The 19,748-nt window shown below is 43.8% G+C and overlaps 1 protein-coding gene across 8 annotated transcripts in view; it reads left to right on the top strand.

Annotated features, from left to right (window-relative positions):
- The window catches only part of NCOA2 (nuclear receptor coactivator 2), a 256,975-nt gene extending 247,574 nt beyond the window's left edge, over window positions 1-9,401 (top strand). For all 8 annotated transcript variants that reach the window (XM_075125137.1, XM_048840914.2, XM_048840912.2 and 5 more), the window contains 2 exons: window positions 595-684; window positions 5,614-9,401. In XM_075125137.1, the coding sequence (XP_074981238.1) occupies window positions 595-684; window positions 5,614-5,625 (102 nt within the window). In that variant the 3' untranslated portion in view covers window positions 5,626-9,401. The remainder of the gene's footprint in view (window positions 1-594; window positions 685-5,613) is intronic.
- The last annotated feature ends 10,347 nt before the right edge of the window (window positions 9,402-19,748 follow it).

Below are 19,748 nucleotides of genomic sequence, written 5' to 3' on the forward strand. Positions count from 1 at the left end.
GGGGGCTAAGGGATTAGTGGATGCCGAGCTCTCTTCTCCCCTTGCTGCAACCAAGACTATGGTGAAGGGTAGTGTAGTGAAAGAACCTCATCCTCCCAGCAGCCAGGAGGCTCTGGAGGAGGAAAGACAGAAAACTTATTCTCCCTAATCACTGTTAATGGGATGCAGCACCCACTATGCTTCCTTCCAAAAGCTGTGTTGTGGTGTGTAAGTGCAACAGCAACAACCGCTTCTGTCAGTGAGATTTGGAAGATACCAGGTAGCTTATAGCTTCAAGCCCTTCCCAGCAGGCAGCTCCTCTTAGAATGACACCAACTTAATAAATAGAGCAGGTTAAGAAAACACATACAAGATGACAATACCAGGAAAGAATTTTTTTTTTGTCAGTCAAGTAAGATAAGATGACTCAGATACACTCTCTCTCTCAGAGTAAGAAAAGTGTCATTTTTACTGACCCTAGCTTCTCTTCAGAGGCAGGAGATGGTGTACATTTGGAACATGGCTTATTAGTTTCTAATGTTCTCTTTTTACATTCCCTTCAAATTCCCTGACATAGTTTTGAATTAATCTGCTTCAATATCTCATTATAACTAGGTTAATGATCCTGCTATGAGGGGAGGCAATCTTTTTCCAAACCAGCTACCTGGAATGGATATGATCAAGCAGGAGGGAGATGCATCTCGGGTAAGAAATAACACACACACACACACACACACAGAGTCAACTAAACCATGAATATCTGAAGGACTAATATGTGTGCAGATGTCTTATTGTTTAAAGGAGCAGAAGATAGCTCGGGTACTAGTAGTTTTTCTTTTTTGATAACCAGTGACTTAATCTTGCTCTGGACAGTATATTTTTTTTAAAAGGCTTTTACAATAAATTTATTTTTAATGTATCTGGTGGTGACATCTATATTAAGGATCCTAGTTTAAATCCCAAATGGTGTGTTACATCTGTATTCTGTAGTTTTCCATTAACATATATTGAGGTAACAAATAGACAATTAAGTTAATCAAACTTTCATTCATAGTTGATTTGCTTTTTACGGAGCAATGATACAAGTGTTTGCAGAAGATGAAAGAGGTAGGCCACACCGCTGGTTTGTATGTCTACTGCTGCTTATTTAGCCCATTTCAAGTGTAATGTTGTTTTAGTGTTACTCCTCTTTTCATTGTGTTGTTCTTAGGGCAACAGTTTCAAGTATTATTTAAGTTGTTACCTTATAGACAGTACTTGCTTCAAGGAGAGTGATGGTATTGAGCTGACTATGCACAAATTTCCAGCTGATGAAGTACTTAGCACATACTTGGGACAAAACTGATTTGTATTCCAGGCAGTAGTAATATTGAAGAGAAGCTACTGTAGTCCTCTTGGACTGTAGCCAAGTAAATGAGGTGGATTTTGTAAGTGTCCCCTCACTGGAAGGTTCTTCTTAGAAAATAACCTTCCTCGGCTTCAAAGAAAGCTTGTTACAACAAACATGATATTCCGGGACCTGGTGTGATTGGAGACAAAGTATATTTTCTCTGTGTGATCCAAATATCAAATCAGTGGAAACCCACACAAATATGAAAAAATGGTCAGTATCAGTAGAAATGTCCTTGCCCAGGAGGAGACTTTAAATCAGAAATGATTAAATACCCTCAAACTTTCAATATGCAGTCAGAATACCATATATTAAGCAGGGATTGTTCTTCTGTAGCTATGATCCCAAAGCACCATCTAGTGGCTGCTGTGTTAATTACCGAATCTTACCTCTAGTGTTCCTTTTATCTTTCATCAAAGCCGCCACATTTCCTATACCTTCACTCTTAGAAGAATTGACTTGTTAGACTTTATGCAGATCTATCTCACTGAAATAACATGCATTAAATATTATTCATTCCTTTAGATTCATAGATTCATAGATATTTAGGCCAGAAGGGACCATTAGGATCATCTAGTCTGACCTCCTGCACAACGCAGGCCACAGAATTTCACCCACCCACTCTTGCGAAAAACCTCTCATCTATGTCTGAGCTATTGAAGTCCTCAAATCATGGTTTAAAGACTTCAAAGAGCAGAGAATCCTCCAGCAAGTGACCCGTGCCCCATGCTACAGAGGAAGGAGAAAAAATGCTTACTCTTGCCATAGAGTTGCCTGCACAGAGTCTCCAGTCTTGTAACCCATGCACCACATCACACAAAGTTCATAGCTGTTAAAAACAGCCTTAAAGGTGGTCATGGGCATCCCTGTATGCTCAGACAAAAAGGCAGAGATTATAACCGAGATCCACAGCTCCTTATGCCTTAGTTTTTCCTGCCCACATATTGACTGAGTCAGACAGAGCTGGAGCACCAGCCCAGTCTATGGAGCTCAGGTAGGGGTGAGCGCCACGCAGTCTGTGGAGCTAAGGTATGGATGTCTGAGGAGTGTAGGCCTCCTGGCCTAAGGAGGGGGAGTACCGCCACCTCAGGGTGGGGTAGCAGGGGGGACGCAGGCCCGCCCAACTCCACCATGTCCCAGCCCAGGGCACTAACAGTGGCAGAGTGGTCCACCACTGAGTCAGCGGGGATCTTCCTGCAACACGCTGAGGCCAGGTGTCAACCAGACTGGTGCCTGGTTTCCCTGGGCTGTTTCCTACTCTCCCCCTCAGGTGTACCTGCATCCAGTGGTTGTCCTGAGTCTCCCTGAGATACACTGCCAAAGGTAGCGGCGGCAGCTCCTCAGCGTTAGGAGTGGCAGGGCTCTTGGAAGCTCAGGCTGGTCTCTGGGGCAGCAACGGTTCTCCTTGGCGTCCCACTCCAGCAGCGGGGAAGAAGTGTCTGTCTCCTTCAGCAGCTCCCCCCCAACTGAGCTTCTGGGCTGGCTTTTTATACTTCCCCTTCCTGTTCCGTCCCTCATGTGTGTGGAGCTCCACCCACCAGGTGGCTTGCGGTGTTCCCTCCTCGTTTGAGGGAAGCCACACCTCCTCCTATAGCATCATATTGGCAAATGGACCTGTAGCCACTGTGGGAAGGTTTGCCGCTCTTGCATAGGGCTTTCTTCCTATATTATTGCTAAGCACCACTGACGGACCAACTTTGTCACATCTTTTTTCATCTCTCAAGATGTTGGACAGCTATATATATCCATAATTTTTCTCCTTTTTGTATATATATTTTTCCTACTCACATGGCTTAATCTTTATTATGTCATAATGAAACAAATTCATTCTCTGCAAAAGTCCTTTGGCGTTACTAGAATAAATTTGTCCCAATGTGGGCTGGGTACTTTTTGCAATGTTTTTTAAATCCTCACTTAGCAAAGTGGCTACACCAAAAGTGTAGTGATTCCTTATGATTTTTTACTTTTGTTTGGTATTTTGCATCCATAATGTGCTAACACTGTTGCCGTGTACGCTGTCACTGTACTAAGAATAACCGCCAAAGCGTAGTTAACTCCTAATACCCAGGGCTCAAGTGGGGGGAGTGTGTGTGATGTTTTCACTCAATAGATTATACGTATGTTCACAGTGTGATCACCTGTGCTCTGTTGGATTCCACTGGGCTCCTCAGGCTTGACTCCCCCTCAGAGAAGTTCAGCTGTACCCACAGGCAGGGCTGGATTGATGAACAGACACAAACCTAGGGCCCTGGCTTTAAAGTACCCAGACTTTGGTGGTGGTCTGATCTAACAGTCCCAGCTGGGCTGATGTCCACACGTTGAGGACCACCCACGAGGCAGTAGTCAGCAAGCAGGGATCAGGGTATCACTAGAGCTGGGACTGATAAGTAAGAGTCAGGGTCAAAGTTAGGTTTGGGTCAGAGATAGTTACCAGGCAGGAACCAGGAGGCAAGAGTCAGGCTGGAGTTGTAGGCTAAAGACCAGAAAGCAATGTACAGTCTGGAAGTCTTCTCAGACAACTTCCTGAGCCACCGTCCAGGGTTAAATAGTGTGCTTAACCAATCAGAGGACTGCAGCATGCTGTCACTCTGGACCCTTTGGGCTTGTGCTTCTTCTAGCCCCATGGATCCTTACACTGGCTCTCTGAGGCATGTGATCTTTTCAGAATCTAAGCTTTCATTTGAAAATGCTATTTCCAGCCCTCATGGTTGCAAAGAAGAGTTTGAAAAAGTGACTCAAGCGTAAATGATGCAATGACGCCTGCCTGTGTCCATAGACAGCCTCCCCAAGAGGGAGTAGCAGCAACTACTTGAGCCAAAGAGAAAGCTGTGTAGCCCCAAAACCATAACCAAACAGACCAGACTTCAGTTTCAGGGGGCCCAGGGCTCATCAGCCACTGGGCTCTGCAGATTAACTTCCCCTTGATGGTTCATACATCCCCCCAGGGCTCCCCTTTTCCATTCTTGCCTATCATCTCAGTGGGTCAGATTGTGAAGAAAAAGAGAGAGGGTACTTTTCCAGGTGCCACCAACCCAAGGTATCAAAATGAAATGATACTCTCACTAGATTTTGCAGATCTTCATTCTGTGATCAGCCCTCTCCATTCCTATATGCTGTGAGCAGCAGTGAAATATTTAACAATATTGACGTTTAAATTATTGTAGCTGGCTATTTGTGTTAATACCCAATGGAGGTAAATAGTGCTGTTGTTTCAGGCTCTCTGCAAGTTTGGGCAAACATCACAGCACCGCTTTGCATGTATTTAATGTTTTCAGTGTTTTCTTCAAAACATAAGGGTGAGCTGTGATGCCCCATTCCACCCTCCGCCCCCCCACCCTTGCCACCCCCTGCACACACAAAAAAAGGTAGCAGGTCACTGATGGGCACAATCAGTCCCAGTTTGAGCTTACTATGACAGGCTACTGAATCCGAAGAAGACCTGAACTCTGTGCCTTGCTAGTTGAAACCTTTCCCTTCTCTCACTCCTTTTCTATTAATTTTATAACACTTTAAAAAAGTGAAACATCAAGAAAATTGTGAATAAAGGGTTTGGTTACAGCCACAGATTTCAGGGTTGAGATAAACTCTCTCATTAAACAACCTTGTTATCCACAGTCTCCAAATATTGGGTGGTTCTAATGATTATGAGGCCTGCATTGTTTGGACAGATCCGAATGATTTAAGTACGTGTAGTTCTTGTGCAGGCAAACTCCCATTGACTTCACTGGCAGCTCTGCCTGCACATGCCTGAAAGATGAAAGTCCATACAGTATCAACCCACACACACACACAAAATGCCTTGCTTTGTCAACTGAAATCAAATCTGTAGGGACCGATTTTCAAAGCTGGCCACCTAATTTTCTCTCTGTGTGTCCGTGCACGCATAAACAGAAATTTAACCACAGTCCAGCAGAACTCTTAAGCCTTTGCAGAACTTTAAGCCTGTGAAAACTCCCATTGGTTCCAGTAGTGTTTAACGTACCATGCCTGCCTAGGGGCTAAAGTGGGGCCGTAAAGCCCACAAGGCAGATAATTAAAAACATAAACACCCATTCAACAGGTTTGAAAAATGGGTTCCTTCAGTGACGTTTGAACTGCTTGTACGTCGTATATTTTGACTGAGTTCTGTACAGGTGGTTGGTATTTTTAAATGCATTCGACGTGTACAATGCCTAGTATTCTTGCTTGTGTTCTCACTTGGAGAGAATTCATTGATGGCTGTTTCCTCTTCCGATTTTTTTCAGAAATACTGCTGACCTTGACGGTTGCTGGTTGCTCCTTTCTTCAGCTGCCTGGGCTCACCAGCCCAAAACACGTACCAGTCTGAAGCCCTGCATCGATCTGTTTTGACCCAACTGACCTGCCAGCCAGTTCCACTGGAGCAAGCTCAGCTAAATGCTGCAGCCAGGATTCAGCTCTGCCTTCCAGAGTGGAGTCAAAACAGTTGTTGCTGGAAGAGCAGCCTCTTCTCTGACAGTCTGAAGCTAGCGTACAGACAGTTGCTCAGTCTGTTCACTGCATTCACCTTAGTGCAACTTAGATCTCTCCTGCGAAGTAAATGTTGACAGGCAATTTTCATAAACCATGTCAGATTGAATGTATTTAAATGTATGTATTTAAGGAAAAACAACCATGCTCTTGTTCTGTTCCTGTTTAGTTCTGGACCTTGGTTTCTTGCTTTTTGTTTTCCATAGTTACTCAGTCTGGTGCAAAGGATTCAATTCCATCTGAAAATCAGTGTTTTGAACTAAGGCCTGCATTTTGGGGTGGGGAGTGGGTTGGATGCTAGTGAGGGGTGTGGGCAATGTATGGGAAATAAACAGTTAATCAATTGGTTTGATTTAGGAAAGATGGAAAAGATGGACCTTTGTAGAAAACTATACAGAGCAATTCTGAATGGGTTTAAAGTTGTAAAACAGGCTAAAAACATCCCGTGAGAGGGCTGATCATTAGGGGCTTTTTTGGTGGTGGTTTTAAAAAAAAAATTGTAGTGCAAATCATGAATCCAAAAATATAAATGCATTACCTTTTTATGGAATTAAATTCCTGCCTGCCTGCCTCTCCTGGTCCTCTTTTCCTCCTCCTCCTCTTTTTCTAATAGGATAAAAGAACAGGTAAGCCCTTCATTTCCCAGGTTTGTTACCTGCAGTTTAGGTTGTACGTAACCAGTTGTTGAACAATGAATTCCAATGAGAATGCATTTATTGGTGATGGTAGTGGCAGAACTGAGGCATAATATCAAAAAGAACTAAAGGCACCTGCTTTAAAATATGCTAATTTCCATTCCCCATCCCCTTAGCTGGGAAAATAATTATTTGTTTAAAATTTATGGCAGATATCACTACAGATTTAACCATCATGCATTTTTAATTCTTTTAAAGCAGTGTGGACTATGAGGAAGTTTCGTAAGGTACATAAAATCCACTTTATATGTAAACAAGCAATAATTTAAGTTGAGAACTTAAGTGTTTTAATTGTATAATTTTTTGTGAGGTATACATGTTGTGGAGTTGATTCCAAATGAGGTACTTCAGTATTAAATTAGATATCTTCATAGCCGTGTGTGTCTCCTGAAAAAGTGTTTTGTAAAGGATCACAATGCCTTGATTAGACCTAATTTGTAGGCTTGAGACTTTTCAACTTGTGATTCTGCTCATAAAGTCATTTATCTAACCTATATTATATGCAGCCACTGTAGGAACCAATTCTTGATTTTTTGTATGTTTATATTCTTTCTTAATGAATCTTAGAGAAACTCTTACTAAACAAGCCACTGTTAAGGTGGCTTTTTTTCTTGCCCACTGTGGTTGGAATAATCTTTTACTAAACTGGCATCAGTTTCTGAGGACTTGAAATACCAAGAAATTGACAACGTTTTTGACCTCCTATTTCTCTCCTCTCACCCCCAATCCACACACTTTCTTATCTGAACTCAAATTTTTTGATGTCCTTTAAAATGCAATGCATTTTATAATATCTCATCAGCCATGCCTTTTGGGAGTGGAAGGTTTCTTTCCCTGTAATTTGATTGATTATTAATGGTGGGGTTAAAATGTACAAAGTATCTGTTGATCTCTATACAAAGCCGAAGAAAGTATGTTAAAGATGATTTGAAAGGGTTGTTTCCCATGGAAGGATTTTCCTGAAAATCAAGGAAATCTGCAAATCCATTTGTTTCCCACTCAGAGGGACTCATAACACACAGGGAAACAGCACTTTTCTGCAGTGACCATTTTGTATGTCAAACTCTAAAAGGAAATATTTAGTCAACTGAGCCATCGTGTTTAGCTCTGGTGGAAAACTTTAAAATAGTTGTCATTCTGAGCTCCATATTCTCATTGATATGATGACATTTTTATTAAACATACATTATATACCTGATTTAGATTTATTTATGTAAGAATTGTATAAATTAGAGGGACTTTAACTTTACACAACACAAAATGTAAATGGGTTTTAAACTAATTTTGTTTGTATTGTATTCCTTTTCAATGCTTGACCCTAGCTTCTTTGAATAGATTAATCTTTTTCACTGTGGACAAAATGACTAGTTTAAATTTGTCCCTATTCATGACAGATCTGCAAATCTTTATATTTGATTTGTGACTATGATACTTCATCGCCCATTGCCATTTTAAAAGGAAGGAGATTATACCTACTACTTTGGCTCAGAATTAGGTTCTGGTGTTTTGAGTTTTTGACTAGCTAATTAAAAAGAAAAGTGAGTGAAGGAATCTTCAGATCATATTGATCACTGTAGAAACAAAAATAAATAGCCAAATCAATTCTTCATTGTCAGTATTTCTCATTCTGTACACAGTAAATTTGTTGGAGAAAGTGCTTCGATTTTGTTAAACAGAACAAATAATCAGTGTTCTACTTATATTACTAAATGTGAAAGGCACATAATGTGAAAAGTATACATACATAAACTTGGTCATATGACCCATTTAAGTGTTCATGTAATGTGATAAGTTTAAAAAGTGAAGTGAGCTGTTTTGCTACAATGAATTAATTTGTACTCAAAGTTTAAAATTTCATCCCATACCAGTTTCCCTTTTGGCCTGTATTAATTGAAAGCAATGTTTTTGCAGTTTATATAATGCATTTTTTAATATATGTTTTAAAATGGAGTTCATATGGGCTTAACACATGAAATGGGTGGCACAGCTCCACTTGCAAAACCCAAAGATACACAATCAGTTTTGAAATGCAACTTAAGCCATTAATTGTTGGTGTGAATTTCAAGTTTTCTAGTATTTGTATGGTAGTATACTGCCGAAGAGCAAAAGCATTCTCTGCACAAAAGAAAATTACTGTAGTGGCTTTGATTTTAATTAGAATTTTCTCCCTGGTGTTTCTTTGTAGACTAAAACAAAATCTTTTCAGTTTCTTACTACAGGTAAAGCTATGTGCAAGAACCTCAAAATGCTAAAATCTAGCATAATGCCTTAGATCGGTTTTTAAGTCTTGTATATTCCTACCTAGCTGTCTGATGTATTATATTTGTATAGTGAATTGTGTACAATTTTGGAATAAGTGTATCATCACTTACGTTTATGTTGCTGAATAGAGATGGACACATTTCTTCAAACATTTACTGTCATTTAATTTTTTTCCCCTTTTTGTCAGTTGTGGGTTTTATTTGTACAGTTCCCCATCAAGTTGCATCTGAGATGTGTGTATATGAAAAGATTATACAAGGGTAAAATTAAGCAATATATAAACTATGGTTCTTCAGGAGAAAGCTTACAGTGTTTCAGGTTGTGATTTATTTTCAAAGCGGAGTTGACTCTGAACATCACCTTGTTCACCTGCATTGATGTTTGTATTTCTAGTGTGAGCAGTTTATGCAAAGGTAGATATATTCAGAGAAATTTTAAATACATTTATGCAAGTTAATATTGCTTTGCTGATGCTATTTGCTTATTTGATGTTAAATAATGCTATTGTAAATAAAGAATTCTGTTGTTATTGCATCATTTAATAAATTTTAATGCCTTCGGGTTTTACATGGCTTTAGAGATTTCAATGTGTTTCTGTTGTGTCTTTATTTACTCAAATCTGTGTGTTGAATTTGAAATGACAGAAGAGGATGGATCTATCTGTAATTTTTAAAAGGACAATGGTCGCTTTTTTCAGTTTAATAATCTTATTTTTAAATTTTCAAAGTAGTGGTCAACGGTACTGGATGGCGCATACCTGACTGACAGTGAGATTCAAATCCTTTCCTAGAACAATGTTTTGAATCCTGCCGAGGTTGGGCTTGACTGAAAATCGTTGCTTTTAAGTGGCCTATTTGAGATGAGCTCCTTATTGACATTTCTTCATATCACTGTTGGCAGTAACTGGGCACCCTTTTTGGCATTTTCAACGGAGGTCAAGGATGAATGGCATGTAATTTTAACCAATAGAAGGGGCCTTCCAGGAAGGGGTAAGGCATACTGGCAGGGTGCTGTACCACCATTCCCCATTCTTTACCAAATACGTAAACTAAGATATTCTGTGGATATAGATTATTGGAGGTCTCTGTTGTGTAGGATAAAAAACACAAAAGTCAGAGTTCTGGACTCTCAAGACGTTCTATCAACTCTTTCTGGGAAAGAAGTGAGGAAAAAGTGGTTATTTTTATTAAACTAAAACATGACTGCAAAAGCTCAAAGAGTACTTCATATATGAACAAGCAATGACATCCTTTCACTATTCATGTTGAAGTCCTTGTTTTGAACAAGACACCACCTTGCAATACTCCGGTCTTAGCTGAAACTGTTCCTGCTATGATCCTCTAAAAGAAAACAATTATGTTGGCTGTGTCATTTTGTAGCAGTTTTAGAAGGAGCTATGCCAAATATCTACACCTCAAGGAATCACAGGATGTGGAGTGTTGTTTCTGAAGAGGATTTAGGAAGGATAAATACACATCAACTTCATGTGTATCAATAGAAGTATTGACCTCCCCCCGTTTGAACATGATTTGGGAGATAAACAGGATTCATTATTCAGTTAGAGTTCATTCATTCTAGAAAGAACCCATTTTTTCTGACCATGGTATTCGCTTTGAAAGCTGAGAAGTCTCAGCAACTGCCTGCCACCAATTTAAAATGTACAAAAGTTGATAAAGGAGCGAAGGATTTTTTGCCTTTGCAAACAAAGCATTAAATAAGAATTCATGAGACTAATAGGCATATTCGTATGTACATATATGCATGGGAATGACTGAAACCTAATGCAGCGAGGAAAATATACCTTCTCAGCTTTGATTCTTATCAGTATAAACTGCAAATCAAGTCTCACAGATCAGACTTTCCATCCTATTCAGACCAGATTCTGCCACTCTTATTCATACTGATTAACACCTGGCTCTACAAATAGTCTGACTTTCTAAAGATGTATTCAGATGGCATTGAAAATGATGCTACAAATGACCACCTAAACCCTGCCTCTTGTCTCAGAACCAAACTAGTGTTTTAGAAGAATGGTTGGTTTTATTACTTCCAGGCAAAATTATAAAAAAGATACTAAAGAAACACCTGCATGACTCCAAACAGACTCAGTGATTTATAATCTGCCCTAACAGGTTATGATTAAAGCTGTAGCAGGTTATTTATCACAGATCCCAGTTATCATAGAAAAGTCCCCAGAGGCTGTAATAAGCTGGACTCCTAAAGCAATTCCACATACAATACATTACCGCTGAGAATATTTGCTTCTAGTTCGTTAAGGGTAGCTGCTGCTTGTCTAAGCTACACCCTTTGCCCAAATGGACGAATGGTCTTGTGGCAAAGCACCATGAGGTCGAGAGGTTTGGATTCTATTCTGAACTCAGTAACAACTGTCGTGTGTGCTCTCATCACAAACCCTCTGTGTCTCAGTTTCCCCACCTATAAAATGGGAATAAGATATATTTCCCTGCCTTATGAGAGAGAAACTGTGAGACTTAATTCACTGATGTTTGTAAAGTGCTCTGAGGCCATGTCTACGCTACAGAGCCACCACTACAGCACTGCAGCTATGCCACCATAGCGCTGTACTGTAGACGCTTCCTACATCAATGGAAGGTGTTTTTCCATAAATGCAATTAATTTAGCTAGATGGGTGGAAGAATCCTTCCACCAACCGAGCCGTGGTCTGTACTGGCGGTTCGGGCAATCTACTGCGGTGCTTGGTGCAAAATTTTTCACAGCCTTGAGTGATGTAGTGAGGTTGATCTAATTTCTATGTGTAGACCAGGCCTGAGATTCCTAGATGGCAGGTGGTATAGAAGTGCAAAATAGCATTATTTCAGACATGCTTCCTGCTGGACAGAGAGGGGAGCAGCCCAAAAAGAAGGGAGTCTAGAAGGTAGGAGTGGATAGTTGGGTATCTGTTGTGGGTGGGTGATGATCATTCTTATGAAGCCAGCTCCACCCAAAGGGAAGAGCCAAAGTAATGGCTGTGTCACTGAGCTGGGTGTGTGTTTTGTGAACAACATTCTGAATAAAATGGTCTACATTAGCTACAACCTGTGTCTGGACTCTCCTTCATCTGCACACTAGAGACAAAAACTGGTTTTTGGTAAAGGACATATTTCAGTAGCCATTTCATTAATAGTGCTGATAACATTTTCAATAAAAGAAAAGGAGTACTTGTGGCACCTTAGAGAGTACAAGTTTTTTTCATGCAGTTGATAGATTTCCACTCCATACGGCTACATTTTCATTAAAAAGATCATAATTTTTTAAAAAGATTTAAAGTCAACATTTTTCTTCCTAAAAAGGCCAAATTTTTCCTAAAAAATTTTTGTTTGAAAAATTTTGACCAGCTCTAGCCCCTCTGAAATCAATGAGGTGACTCGAACAAAGAGAAACTACTCATGTAAGTAAAATTTGTATGATTGGGTCCCATGAGAGAAACTCTCAAAAGTTAAAAAGAAAAAGCTTTCTAATTGCTTATTTGCAAATATTTGAAGACCAATTTAGCTGTTATAAAAATACTAATCTGAGGTCATGTTTGAACTTGCACATAAAAAAAACAGGCTTAATTTAAAAACAACCCAAATAACTGGGCAAACATTTTAAAATCAAATTATTTAGATAGATTATTTAGATGAATTCAAGTAATGTTTGTAGTGCTATAAATCTACATTACACTGTACAATATATCCTTCAGTCTATGGGGGCTCTGATGAGCAGATGCTGTAAGATAAGATTAGTTCCTGCCCAAAACAGCACATAGTCTAGGTTCCCAGGCTAAGTATGTGCCTACTTTACTCACAAAGTAGCCTAACTGAACACAGTGGAGACACACACAAATAACGTCTACTCACATGCTTAAGTATTGTCAGGAGCAGCGTCTAAGGGCCCTATTCTGTTTCCATTTAATTCAGTGGGGAAATTCCCAATGACTTCACTGGAAAGAGACTGAGCATCTTCTGGAAGGTGATGATGGCTCTCAATTCCTGCTTATATCAGCATTTGCCAGGAAGCCAGGAGGCATTGAATGAATAATACCAGAAGGAATGTTACTGTGCATAGGGCACCTTTTAAAGCAATGGCCTAAATACACACTTACATAATAGGCCATTCTAGTCTCTTCAGAGATGACTTGTTGGTTTTTTAAACTGTCTGAAAATGTTTACTGTAGACACAAACCTCTGCCAGTGTAAAGACCTCAGTACTCTGAATACCTGTTGGCCTTCTGTGAATGCCTTCACGTGGCTCCAAGGAAATCATTAGTCAGTTCTGCTCTCCTGGCTTCTATAGGAAGTAATGATTTTTTTATGTTGTGAAGAATAATGAAAATTCTGCCCCAAACTGTTAACAGTATAACAGTTTGTTAGCAGCAAGCCTTTTTGAGGAAAAGCACTGTATTGCCAGGCCCTCTGAACTGTGGGTGTTACTACTTCTTCCTGGAAAATTAAGGAAGCTGAATTAACTAGAGGTGTGAATTTGAAGTTAAAACTTTAATTTCAAGTCTTTTTGCCCATGGGCCATTTCTTATTCTGTGTTTGTACAGCACCTAACACAATGGGGTCCTGATCCATGGCTGAGCTCCAAAGTGCTACAATAGAACAAATAAATAATATAATTATAAAGTACATTAAACCTCTGGATGGACAGTCTAATTCACATGAATGATGATCAAACGAACTAAGGACACTTAACTTCTGAATGATAGTGTCCACACAAGGGTTTAATGCACTTTAACTAAGGCACTTTCCATTCATGCCTGTTGTAAATGCAGCTTAACTGTCCTAAGGCCTGGTCTACACTTAAAAAGTTAGGCCAATGTAAGTATGGCACTCAGGGGTGTGAAAAATTCACAACTGAGTGCCGTAGTTAAGCCAAACTAACCTCCGGTGCAGATGCGGCTAGTCAACAGAAGAATTCTTCTATTTATCAACACAGCTGCAGTGCCGTAGCTGTGCCCCTGTACCAGTGCCTGTAATGTTGACATGGTCTTAGTGTTCCCTTGTAGACAAGCCCTCTGTGTTGCAATACCTGAGCACTGGGAACCAATGATGAAGGTTAAGATTTTGTCTGTTATTTTTAGTAAAAGTCATGGACAGATCATGGGCAATAAACAATTCACAGAGCCAGTGACCTGTCAGTGACTTTACTAAAAATAACCGGGGGGGGGGGGAGGCAGGGCTAGGTCAGGGGGAGGAATTTAATCCCATGTGGGGGGTGGGGGGAACTGACAGACCAAGCCCTCCACCATGGTGGGGGCACAGCCCCAACACCAGGGAGGCTGTGGGGCTGGGGCTGCAGGGTCCTGGTTCTAGCCAGCCCCAGTTGCAGGGCAGGGGCACATAGTCCTGCCTCCGCCTCCTGAAGCTATAGAAGTCATGGAGGTCCGGTAAAGTCACGGAATCTGTGACTGCCGTGACCTCCATGACTAAATCGTAGCCTTACCAGTGATAATTTGGTAGCATTAACTCTGACTCGGGCCTCACTTTGGTCACGGGGTGTATATCAGTTGACACCCCTGGAAATGAATAGTTGTCTGCTCCAAAATGGGCACTGACAGGACTTGGTATGTGCAGTGCCTACATGTAATGGGTATGGGTTCTTAGTATGGGTTCTTCCTCTTCTGGCTAAGAGCAACTTGGGTTGTTGGAATCTGGATGGACACAGTCGCTGATCAGTTGCTGAGCAAATCAAGGATATGGTAACTGATCACTTTGATTTGTGAATAAGAGAAACTGTGGAAGTGGCTCTTGCTGGGGGGCTGGGATAATGTCCCTCCAAGGCCAGTCTAGACATACCGGCTTGGGTAGCACCTTGTTTTCTTGCCCAATAACAATGCTTTGTTTCTGGCATAGCACTGGGCAGGACTCCTGCTAAATGACGCATTAACTTTCCCACCCTTTGTCTATTCTGAAAGGAAACCACATCATATGAATACCACAGTAGTTGAAATGATTTCAGCAACCCCAGCTCCCTGTGGGGAAGAGGGGAGCTTGGGCCAGCCCTGTGTAGTGTCCCATTTTCCCTTTGGGAAATATGGTCACCCAAAAAAGGGGGTTGTACCTGCTTGAACAATCCCAGTTTCTAAAGCAATGTAGATAGTTTTTGTTCCCCACTATGTGTAGACATGGGGTGAAACTGAATCCTAACTAGGCTGTCCAGATCTTTCTGATGGTCAAGATCAGTGGTTCTCAATCAGAGGTATGTGTACCCCTAGGGGTACTCAGAGGTCTTCCAAGGGGTACATCAACTCATCTAGATGTGTCTAGTTTTACAACAGGCTACATAAAAAGCCCTAGCTCAGTCAGTACAAACTAAAATTTCATACAGACGATGACTTATTTATACTGCTCTATAGACTATACACTGAAATGTAAGTACAATATTTATATTCCAAGTGATTAATTTATAATTGTATAATAAAAATTAGAAAGTAAGCAATTTTTCAGTAATAGTGTGCTGTGACACTTGTATTTTTATGTCTGATTTTGTAAGCAAGTAGTTTTTAAGTGAGGTGAAACTTTGGGTTACACAACACAAATCAAATTCTTGAAAGGGGTAGTCTGGCAAAGTTGAGAGCAACTGTCTAGATAGCAGTGAGAGGAATTTATGGCAATAGGAGAGCTCTATTCTGGGTTCCTGTAAATATTCAGGCTGGGGTTTCTGGATCCAAGCCCTGATACTAGAAAAGGCCTTGCTGTAACGTATAGACTTCACAGGAGTTACAGGATCTAAATCCACCTTTAGTAGATTTCATGTATGAGATTCATTGTATTAATTTTTCATTTACACTGCATAAACACCAAGGGAAAGTCCAACACATAAGTCTGCATTAACATGAAGCAGAAGTTGTTGACCTCTAGTCCTAAATAACACAACCTTAAGAAATAACTTCCTCTTTTCGTACATTTCCTTCAAGTACAGATAATAAGTCAAAATTCAGAGAACATCCTTAGCACTAACCATGTATATATAGTTTGCTATTTCTCATAATATTGTACTTTAAGATCTGATTCATAAGTTTCCATGTCTTCTAACATGGTGCCTATTCCAGATTAATGCAGTATTTTGTAGTTATAACTTTCTATTTCCATCTACATTTCAGATTTTAAAGTTCATGAAGCAGGCAGAAATCAGACTGGTAGTTATGAAGACCATTCTAAAATGTTTCTTGCTGTTTCAGCAATTATTTTTGTGCAGTAACAGGTATATATTATGATTCTGATAAATTCCTTACTCCTTTAGTAAAATTCTACCTTGCATTGTGAACACTTGTGTATATATACCAACACCAAATGTTGAAAGAGTATAAGCGTAGAGAATGTAGAAATCTTCAGAAATGGCCTAACTGCTCTAAGCTTACAAACTATTGAATGAGAGGGGCTAGAAAGCTGAATTTACATTTCTTGGAGTCAGAGTTAAGGCTGTTTTGATTTCTTTGATATGATGGGAGAGGGATAGCTCAGTGGTTTGAGCATTGGCCTCCTAAACCCCAGGGTTGGGAATTCAATCCTTGAGGGGGCCATTTAGGGATCTGGGGCAAAAAATGGGGATGTTCCTGCTTTGAGTAGGGGGTGGGACTAGATGACCTACTGAGGTCCCTTCCAACCCTGATATTCTATGATGGAAATGCTCTTGATGAAAGAGCTGGTGGTTTCCAAAGATTGTACAAGATCTTTAACTCTGGGTTTCTGGTATTTTTAGTGTTTATCCTCCCCTTAACTCCAGGATTGCTGGTTTTTTCTTCAGCAGCGGTAGCCACCGATTTTTGCTTTTCATGTTCTACATTAATGTTACATGGGCGTCCATTATATGAGCGGGGAAGCGGTTAGTCACGGTCTATCTAAAGCTGCCTAAGGAATGTATAGGTGTAAATCCTCATCTGGGTCTCCCTAGAGAACCAGGGCTAGGGCCCCAGGGTGTATTGATGCCGGAGGCAGATCGATCTCCTGGCAGGAGCCTTTCTGAGATCCCGCTCCTGCTCCGTGCACAGTTAAATGAGAGAGACTAAGAAAACACCCCCGCCCCCCCCCCCCCCTTTACAGCAAGAAAAGGTCCCTGGCCTTGGATTCTAGCCTCCTCTTCTCTGCAGCCTCCTCCCCTGCAGGCTCCTGCCATTGACATCAGCGCTGAGTGACAAAGGGCAAAGTGCTGTCCCGCTCGAGGAGCCGGCCCAGGCCAGCTTTTGGGGCAGGTGCTCGCCGGGTGCGAATCCGGACTGGAGCGGGACTTCGGGCCTCGCCGATCTCGGCTTCAGCAGCCCCAGGAGGCAAGTTCCCGGCTCATGCGCCCTGCTTGGTACGGGGCCCTAAGGCGGCTGCAAGCGGCGGGGATGTCCCTGCCCCAGGGCGGCCCGGGCTCAGCGGGACCCAACGAAGTACGGGAGAGGAGACGTCTCTGGCCTGGAGCCGAGGGGGGCGATCGAAGCCCATGACCGTGACCCACCCCCGCCCAGGGGGGTTTAGAACAAACCCAGCCACGTTCCCCTAGGCGGGATCGCTCTGTCCCGGGGAAAAGCCTCTAGCCTTCAGCCAAGGCCCCCAGCCCGCGCCCGTGGGCTGCAGCTGTAGAGAGCGAGATCCCGCCCTGCTGTTTGTTCCCGGCCCGTTTTCTGGCGCTGGGTCGATTCCCTGTCAATTGCAACGTGTCCCCCCCGGGCCAGCTCCCCGGGAAGGAAGAGCCAGCCCGGCCTCGGGTTAAGTACCAGCGGGGCTGTGGGTAGAGAGGGAAACGCCGTTACATTGACCCTCGGGTTAGATCCAGACAAGGCAGGTCTAAGCTCAGTTCGCCCTGGGCTCTGTCTGTTAGGGCGGGGGGCTGGCCGGGCTCTGGGCTTTTCCTGACTGCCCCCAACAGCCGCCTTTGCCGGGCTCGGCTCCTTCCCCGGGCAGGACTGCAAGGTAAGTTTCCCTCCCTAGCTCACAGCGATTGTGGTTAACAGACAGGCTGGATGGAGATGGTCGTTCGAGGCAGGGACTCTGTCATTTTCCCCCGTAAAGAGCCGTTGCATGTTCGTTGTGTATTAAATAACAAGCCCGCCGTCCCCGTGGGCAGGTTGACCCGCACCCGGCCAGTTCTCGCCGGAACAGCGGTGCTGGGAGCGAAACCAAAAGGCGTGAGTGAGGCCCCTGCGCGCTACAGTCATGCCAGGGACACTCCAGGCGTTGGCATGAGGGGCTGGGTTTTCTGCTTTGCACTTGGTGGATCAACCAATAAAAAACCGAACCAAAATCCCCCTGGAAATGGATCTGCCTGGGTGACCCGTTATTGGTAGCCACTTGTGGCTCTTGGCAGTGCGCGACCCGCCAGCATTCCGCTCGGGAGGCCCTCTGTGACTTTCCGCCTTTCCCCCTGCGGAATTTGTAAATAACCCTCAGCCCCATCAGCTTATAAACCTTCAGCGACCCCATTTCTTTAATTCTGGGGGGGGGGGGGCTCTGCGGAGGTGTGTTCTGCGCTTTCGGGAAGGTGACAGCCTGTCTGTCTCTCCCCCCTCCCCTGGCTCGGGCTGTGGCTTTCTCTGGCAGGCAGGGACTTGGAAGCGACACTGTGTTAAAGGGAGCTGCTCCCCAGTGGCACTAAAGAGGCGAGCTGATCTTTGGCCAATAGCTAGTGCTGGGCTGGGGTGGGGGTGGGGGAGAGGGGATGGGTCCCCTACCGTGTCCTTTAACACCATCTGCCTTGAACTGCCCACAGGCAGACCCAGCCTCCCGTGCCCTCCCGAAGCAGGCGGCGCCGATGGCTACCACCGGGCAGGACAGCGCCCCGCGGCCCAGGTAGGGCCGCCACCGCTCGCCGGCGAACAAGGGGCGAATCGGGACCACACTGGACCCTTGGACTAGAGAGTGAACCGAGGTGACCCAACTGCGTGAGTAGCAGCTCTTTGGCAAGCGCTAGTCCCCGTCCCCCGTCCCCCCCCCCCGCGGCCTCTCCCTGCCCGCTGGGGGCCCGGGCGCTCCAGATGTTTGCGGCAGCCGTGGGGTTGTTGAAGGCGCTGCTGTGGCTATTCCTAGCCCGGAGTGCGGTGGCGCTAGGACGGGAGGTGGGGGACGGACTCGGTCTCTTCTGCCATTGCCGGTGACCTCTCCCCCGACCCCGTGTTCTTTAATTCATGTGTCACGACCCCGGTTGGTTTCCCTTATTGGCCCCATTGATCCTGGTCATTAGGTCAGATTCATCGGCGCTGCCTAGGCTTCATCCTTCAGCCATTGTTAACTTGTTATCTGTCTATTAAAAATAAAGCCCTGGGAGAAGGAAGTTCCAGGGCCAGGGGTCTGTAGCCCTCTGGAGAGGGCCAGGGGTCTGTAACCCGGTTACAAACTAGCTGCTCTGGGCCCTCAAGCGGGACATGCCACTAGAGGTGTGTGGGGGAGGGGGGATCTGCTGGGGAAGGGCCCGGGGCTGGAGCCCCCAATGCAGCGCCCAGATCCCTGCCAGCTCTCGTTGGAGCAGGTCTCTAGCCCCGCCGGGGCTGCTCTGGATCCTGCAGCGCTTCCCAATCAGGGTGAGAAGCACGATCCCCTTCCCTGAGGGCTGGCAGGTTGTGTATGGAGGAGCCCCAGCCTGGCACGGCTCCTGGTGGCGTTGGCGACCTGAGCGCAGATTCACCTGCCAGCCGGGCCGCTCTTCCCCACAGATTTCCCTTTCCCAGCCCCCCAGACACCCCCTCCCCCGTTTCGTGATCTTGATCTGGCTGAAGAGCCGCAGGGGGTACGCGGCGGCCAGGGCAGGTTGCTCTCGGTGCTGCAGAGCCGGCTGGGCTGGAACCGCGAGGAAATGGGGTTGGTCGCCTTTGACTAGCGACTGTTCAGTGCCGTGGGCGGTGTCACTCCGGGGTCACCCCCAGTGCAGAGATCAGGCTCCGGGAGATCGGGGCCACCCTGAACAGGACCCCGCCTTCTCTCCTCTCCCCACCCCCTTTCCTCTCTTCT

The sequence above is a fragment of the Caretta caretta genome, chromosome 2 (assembly GCF_965140235.1).
Source record: "Caretta caretta isolate rCarCar2 chromosome 2, rCarCar1.hap1, whole genome shotgun sequence".
NCBI classification, from domain to species: Eukaryota; Metazoa; Chordata; order Testudines; family Cheloniidae; genus Caretta; species Caretta caretta.